The sequence below is a fragment of the Myotis davidii genome, unplaced genomic scaffold (genome assembly GCF_000327345.1).
Source record: "Myotis davidii unplaced genomic scaffold, ASM32734v1 scaffold1413, whole genome shotgun sequence".
In the NCBI taxonomy this organism is placed as follows: domain Eukaryota; kingdom Metazoa; phylum Chordata; class Mammalia; order Chiroptera; family Vespertilionidae; genus Myotis; species Myotis davidii.
Window position 1 is genome coordinate 450786 of NW_006286970.1, and position 7733 is coordinate 458518.

General features: G+C 40.2%; 1 protein-coding gene across 2 annotated transcripts in view; it reads left to right on the forward strand.

Annotated features, from left to right (window-relative positions):
* Positions 1–4795: 4795 nt before the first annotated feature.
* LOC102770938 (N-acetyllactosaminide beta-1,6-N-acetylglucosaminyl-transferase) overlaps positions 4796–7733 on the forward strand; it is a 22756-nt gene continuing 19818 nt past the window's right edge. The window contains exon 1 of one of the 2 annotated variants that reach the window (XM_006758742.2): positions 4796–6511. In XM_006758742.2, coding sequence (XP_006758805.1) covers positions 5590–6511 — 922 coding nt within the window. In that variant the 5' untranslated portion in view covers positions 4796–5589. The remainder of the gene's footprint in view (positions 6512–7733) is intronic. The other variant, XM_006758743.2, reaches the window with a different exon arrangement.

The following is a 7733-nucleotide window of genomic DNA, read 5'->3' on the forward strand; positions in this document are numbered from 1 at the left end:
TGAGGGACCTTCTCCCCACCCCGAGTGCACAAATTTTTGTGCACCGGGCCTCTAGTTCTTTTATAAATGTCTAACATTGTCAAAGATACAATTTTGAATAATTGTGAATGTTTCTAGAATTCAAAATCAAAGGACTCTCATGGAATTTCAGATGAGGTACAGTTAACTCCACTGTAGCAAAGTACTGGAACATTGTATTTCAAATGTTCTTCACCCTGTAACTAAATTCAGAGACCTGTAAATTCAAGAGCAGGCAAATTATTAGAGGCTAGTGGCCTGATGCACGAATTCATGCACACTGAAAGGAAATTAATTAGAAGAAATATTTTAATATCACTATTTGCCCTTTTTCTATAATAGAGGTGTCAACTATATTCACGATTGACCATGACAGATCAAAACACATGCATGTGATTGGCACCAGCGAGAGCTTTATATGTATTGTGTATGCACGAGTCAACTTAGCCTTTTATAGACATAGAATAAACTTGCTTAATTAGACCTGCTTTCTGATTTAGCTAGACTTTTTCCAGCCCAGTGAAGCACCCCAACTTTCTTTCAGGTAATTGTCAGCAACACAGCAGTACATATCAACATGAAGCAGATTATTATTGTAGATCACGCAGGGAGAACAAAGGGTAAAATATTTAACTGCAGCAGTGTTTGACGATATTCTGCACAGTGAGAAAACCTGGAGTCATTTTCAAGGTCCACCATTTCTTACTTCTTTTCAGTTGGGTCAATTTTCTAAGCTTCCTAAATCTCCATTTTCCAGCTAATGAAAAGAAAATGGGATTCCACCAAGTCTCCTATCTACCTACTCCAGGACTTCTGAGAGGAACAAATGAGATGAAGCACATGAACATGCTTCACAGACATTTGGTTAAAGTGTAAATGTTTCCACCTGGCTATAAAGCAAGTCGTGTTCCTAGGCTGAAGAAACTGCTAGGAGGTTAGTCACTAGGGAGAGGAAGCCGGGTGTTGCTACGTGATGTCACTACCCAGATGGTCGGATACTTAGCATATTAGCCTTTTATATATATATACACACACTAGAGGCCCGGTGCATGAAATTCATGCATGGGAGCAGGGGGTCCCTCAGCCCAGTCTGCATCCTCTCCATTCTGGGATTCCTCTCATAATCTGGGACTGCTGGCTCCTGACTGCTCACATATCTGCCTTCCTGGTCACCCCTAACTGCCCTCCCCTGCCAGCCTGGTCACCCCCAACTGCTCTCCCCTGCCAGCCTGGTTGCCCCTAACTGCCTCTGCCTCGACCCCTGCCACTGTGGCTTTTTCCAGAAGGATGTCTGGAAGGATGTCCAGAAGATGTCTGGTCTAATTAGCATACTACCCTTTTATTAGTATAGATAGATGTTTTTATGCATGAAATGTGTGAAGGGATGAAACTGTAAGTGGTGGACAAGGAGGTCTCTGGCCGGAGGTAACCCAGATAACTGCACACCCAGTTCTTATCTTGCTTGTAAGAATGAATTCAAACAGGAGACTAGAAATGGCAGCAAAAGCAGGCAAAGATTTATTTGTAGGAAAGTAATACAGTCAGATAGGACCTGAGCAGGCAGCTAAGCTGGCTGAGGCTGAACCCAGTGCCCTGATATTTGGGAGTTTAGAGGATTTATACCTCTAGGCTGGAACACCCCTAGGTAAGGAGCTAGTCACTCCCTCCCTCATGTCTCAAAAAAATGCATATAATGCTTCTTCATCTAGGTGCTAGGCCACCAGTTAGACCACATCCTGGAGAGCTCTGAATCTTTCCTGTTCACATAGGGGCCTACCACCTCCATGGTCTATTTTCAGTTTGTCACATCTCACTCCATTTCCTCTGAGCCCCAGCTACCTCTCACAGTCTCTTCCAGCTCAGATCTTTCTATCCACTTATTCTAACAGAATTGTGCCAAGAATGAGGCAATAGCAAAAAGAAAGAAAGAGCTGCTGAAAATTGTGGCTATGTTAAGAGACAAGAGCTATAAAAATCATTTGACCAATGTAGACAATATACTTAGGTATTGACACCTTTATTTAATCATCCGTAGTAAATTTCACTTGACATGGGCAGTGACTACCTCAAGGGATATTAAAAATAAAATAAAAATTAGAGAAATTTTAGTAATCATTTCTTTTTTAAAAACTAAAAAACTTTTCAATTACCATTGACATTCCATACTATGTTAGTTTCAGGTGTACAACACAGTAGTTTGACATTTATATAACTTATGAGGTAATCCCCTTGAAAAGTCCAGTCCCCATGAGGCACCGTATATAGTTATTATAATATTATTGACTATATTCCCTACATCCCCATGACTATTTTGTAACTGCCAATTTGTTAATCCCCTCACCTTTTTCAGCCAATTTCCCCAACCCCTTCCCCACCCCCAATCTGGCAACTATCATTTTTTTTCTATATATCTATGAAGTTATCTGTTTTGTTTGTTTCTTTATTTTGGGTTTGTTTGTTTGTTTTTAGATTCCACATATAATTGAAATCACATGGTACTTGTCTTTCTCTGTCAACTTATTTCACTTAGCAGGATACCCTCTAGGTCCCTCCATGTTGTTGAAAATGGTAAGATTTCTTTCTTTTTATGGCTGAGTAATAGTCCATTGTATATATGTACCACTTCTTTTTTAACCAGTTGTCTATTAATGGACACTTAAGCTGCATATATCTTTTCAAATTAGTATTTTAATAGTCATCATTTCTGAAAAGATTGTCCTTATATGACTGCAGTATTGAAGAAATAATTTGTTCAAAAGAATTATACATTGATAAATAAAAGAGAGCAATGTAAATAAAGTGTTTGGGTTGATTGAATTACACTTTGGGTCATATAGACAAGACTATGTACCTGAATCAGGATGTGGATTATATTTCCTAAAACAACTGAAGACTGACTCACCTAGTTTGGGAGGACTCCCCTGGGTCCTTTCTTATCATCATTTCCTCTGCTCCTGATGTTACTAAACTCAAGCGGTTTAAGGTTTAGGGCAGTGATGACGAACTTATGACATGCATGTTAGAGGTGACATGCGAACTCATTTTTTTGGTTGATTTTTCTTTGTTAAAGGGCATTTAAATATATAAAATAATATCAAAAATATAAGTGTTTTACTATGGTTGCAAATATCAAAAAATTTCTATATGTGACACGGCACCAGAGTTAAGTTAGGGTTTTTCAAAATGCTGACACGCCGAGCTCAAAAGATTCACCGTCACTGGTTTAGGGTGTTCTATTAAAAAACAAGAGATGGCTATCACAAGATAGTTTTATTTACTTATAGCAAGTAAAGGAGATGGGATTCATATCCAAAGCTCTGCCTCCTCAAAGGAAGACTTAGCCATTGCTTATACACACTATTTGGTCAATTACATGTTGATTTCTTCTTTGCAGTTTGGCTACTTTTTTTTTTTAATTTGTCTTTTTATTTCTTTAGAATATATTTTTATAGGTAAAGCTATTAGACCAGCTTTATGCACATTCTTTTTTTTTTTTTACATTTTCGAGTAGTCACTTTTTTAAACATTTTTTTCCTTTATTGATTAAGGTATTACATATGTGTCCTTATCCCCCCATACAGTTAGCTACTATTATTTGTTGAGTTCCTGTCAGGTGCAAAATACTGTGCTATGTTTTAACATGTAGCAAGGAAGAACATTTAGAGATGCCCAGACCTTGAGACCCTTGTTTTATCTAACACTGATGCTTACAAAACATAGTTGGCAACCATCTTTTTAATGGGGTGGGCTAAAACAACAAATAATAACTTCAGCTTTATTTTCTAAAGTAATGATTGTGAAGACAATGCCCAATGAAGACTGAGTAACATGGAAAAGTTGTGCTATGATATGAATTGCAAAATGTGTGATGCAAACTTGCATGTCCCCTGACTTCTTGGTAAAATAAAAATATGTATGTGTCTGGGCAGGAGGTAAATGAGAGTACAGGCCATGAAAACACTGTGTTTATAAACTCTCTGAATATTATGTTGTCTTTATAATTAAGATATATTGGGGAAAATAGGTAGTTGAATGCACCTATACTCACAGATATAAATGTAGGCTGTAAATTGTTAGTACTTGGAATCTCACACTAATGTGCTCAGGGAAACAGGGAAATGAAAACTTGAGCGCTTGATCAATAAATATTTGATTGTCTAGTATGAGAAGTCAATTGTGGGAGCAAGAAACGGAGGAGGAATAGTGAGCTCAGAGCTAATGCGCCCTTTCTTTAGGCATGCACAGTGTGCAGCCTAACTACCAAGTAAAACGGAACTAGTCAATGCTATTCTAGGTATGATCTCATTGGCATGGGCTCACGGAGGAAGAAGCAAGGGAGGAGCGAAAAGAATTCTGAGAGGTGCTGATTGTGTCATTTTCTCGACTTGTGGTTGAAGAGAGTCTCTTGTTTCCTCTTCTCTGGTTGATCCATTTATTGCTGGGCATGGCTATGAGCTCTTTCTATATGCGATCTCATTTTTATTCTCACAACTGACCTATGAAGGGGGTAAAATTACACAGTCTCATTGTTTTTCAGCTAAGGAAACTCCTTTGAAAGGGTTTATAAATCTGAATCTAAGGACCTTCTCTTCTTCAATTTTGGATGGTCCCAAACTGAGATAGCTCCTGTCTCCTACCTCTGCAGGCATCAGGCTGCTTCTCCTGTATCCCCTCTGGGCTTGGGTGAAATAAACTTGACGTCCAGCTTTAGCCTCTACATAAGTTTTGGATGATGACGAGCTCTTTATTTTATTTTTTTTTTGGCTTTAAAAAAAAAAAAAAGCTTTTATTCAGAGTACCCCAGTCACTTTGTGGAGTAAATTAGGTGGTGAGGTAAGGTTGCTAATGTGTGTTGTAAAAGACCTTATCTAACAGCAGAGAAAATTAAGTCCTGGAAAGGATTTGACTCAATAGTCAGTCATATGCCTTGCTTTATAGTGTGCCCAGCCAATATGGAGATGGGGGGTGCGTGTGGAAAAAGACAGAGTTAAATATTTTATTTTTAAGCACTAAATATTTATTGACAGAATATCTCTCCAGGCGGTGTTCACATGCTTAGAACTGACGCTTTTAACTTGGCAGTGCCTTTTAAGCAAACAAGCTCAGTCAGTTGAGCGCAATGATTAACAGGAAGCTGGGGAGCTGACACAGTTGACAACCTTTGGCCACAAGAAGAGGCCGGGTTTGAGTCTTGTGGCAATGACTAGCAGGGTGGCCCCTCGCCCTTTAGTGATTTTACTATGGGGACAGGTGGGCACACTGGAATCACAACCTTCCTGAGGTAACTTATTTTTGTGTAGGAACAGGTTGCTGATTAGTGGGAGACTGAGCAAAGCAAATCCAAAGGAATTACTTCAGAAATGCATCAAAGAAAGGTGGAAATGCAACACAGCTGTAAATGGAAGAAAGAAAAAGTACGAGAACGGTCCGCTGGAAGGGCATGAAACAGCCCATCAGAACGGCATGTACCGAAAGGATGACAATGGATTCTGGAGAAAATGTAAGTTAAATATTTATCTCCACTCTCGTCAGATCTCAAGAGACATTTTACTCATTTCCTGGTTTTGAATAATGGGCTCTTGGAAGCACTGTCTTTTTAGTGTGTCTCTCGTCACGGCCCTGATTTTCGTATTTGTTTACAATAACAAGCTTTTGGAGAAGAAACGTCTTCTGAGGACGTCTCTTACCAATGCTTCGCTCTTAGCAGAAACCTGTCATCAGATTCTTAAGGGGAAGGTTTTTTACTTAACAGAGAATGCGTTGAAAACTACCCTCAGTGGATCTGCCTGTTATGAATACATGGTTCAGAGTCACTATATAACAGAAACGCTCTCTGAAGAAGAGGCTGGGTTCCCTTTGGCTTACTCAATGACCATCCACAAAGAATTTGGAACTTTCGAGAGGCTCTTCAGAGCTATTTACATGCCCCAAAATGTCTACTGCGTCCATGTGGACGAAAAGGCAGCAGCTGAGTTTAAAGATGCGGTGGAGCGATTGCTGAGCTGCTTCCCGAATGCCTTTCTGGCTTCCAAGATGGAGCCGGTTGTCTATGGTGGGATCTCCAGGCTCCAGGCGGACCTGAACTGCCTGAGAGACCTGGTGGCCTCCGAGGTCCCGTGGAAGTACGCCATCAACACCTGTGGGCAAGACTTCCCCTTGAAAACCAACAAGGAAATTGTTCAGTATCTGAAAGGCTTCAAAGGGAAAAACATTACCCCGGGGGTGCTGCCCCCCGATCATGCTATTGGACGGACTAAATACATCCACCAAGAAATATTAGACACAAAAAATTCCTATGTGCATAAAACAGAAAAATTGAAAACTTCCCCTCCTCACAACATAACCATTTACTTTGGCACTGCCTATGTGGCCCTCACAAGGGAATTCGCTAACTTCGTCCTCCAGGACCAGCATGCACTTGACCTACTGTCCTGGTCCAAGGACACCTACAGTCCTGATGAACATTTCTGGGTGACCCTCAATAGGATTCCTGGTAAGTAAGTCTCTTAACTTTTGCTTTCATGAATTCACATTGCATGGTCAATATTGACTAAAGTGCTTAAAATACAGTAAAAAAAATAATGTTTCAAAGGTCTTTCCAGTTTCAAATGTGAACTTAAAATGTCTTATTGATGTTCTACAAATGAGGAAACAAGGCATCGTGGTTAGCAGGGCAGTGGCAGAGCTCTACCGTCTGGCTTGATTTTGCTGATATCCCAGGCTCCTTTCTGGGCCCAGGGACCCACTTCGAACACGTGCTGCAGCCTTGACACAGGGCAGGGGACTGAGGGACACTGGCTATGCAGATGCGATTAAACCTAGTTCTCCTTTAAGTGTGATGCGCTTCTAATCAGGAATAGGTATTATAAATTAAATTTGAATGGCAACTAGAACATTTTAATCATATTTTTGGCCTTGTTGACGCTCCTATGGCTAAATTCACAGCCTTTCAAAATAGAGCAGGGTACAACTTTAAATTTTTCATTTGCAAGTTCTGTCCTGAAACTGTGCCAGAATTTAGAGCATCTTAAAGATTTCTAGACCAGTGCCTTCATTTTATAGACAAAGAAACTTCCGTGTGGTTACGTGGTATGCTCATTACCCGGCTAGTAAGTGACCTTGCCAATTATACGCCAGGTCTCCTAAGCCTGATGTTCTGTTTAACTTGATTTTCAATTAGGTCCCAGCTGTTACTGAATTAACTCCTCTTTCACTGTGACCCAAGTTCCAAATAATGTCAATGATCTCCAGTTGTTTACAGTGAACTGATTCAATTCTGCTAGTTCCATTCAAAATAAAAAATTTGGAGTCAGGGTCAAGGGAAAAGTCACTTGAATCAATATGAGGATCAGGCTCGTGGTTTCTTGAGAAGAGTGGTTCCACCCTGGACGCATGCTGTAATCACTTGGAGCTTTTAAAGCTATGCAAGGCCAGGCCCATTTCCCGGAGGCCTGACTTCCTGAGTGGATTAGCCTCTTTATGTGTTCAGTCTCCAGGATATTCTCAGGAATAGCCAGGCTATTAACTGTTCATTACAGCCATTAGTTTTAGATATTAGTATGCAAAGCTTCAGACTTACAAAGCTTTTTATTTCCCCCCAACCACTGGAAAACAATTAATGTCCTTCCTTTCTTTCCTCCTTTCTTTCCTTCCTCCCTTCCTTCCTTTCTTCCTCCCTTCCTTCCTTCCTTCCTTCCTTCCTTCCTTCCTTCCTT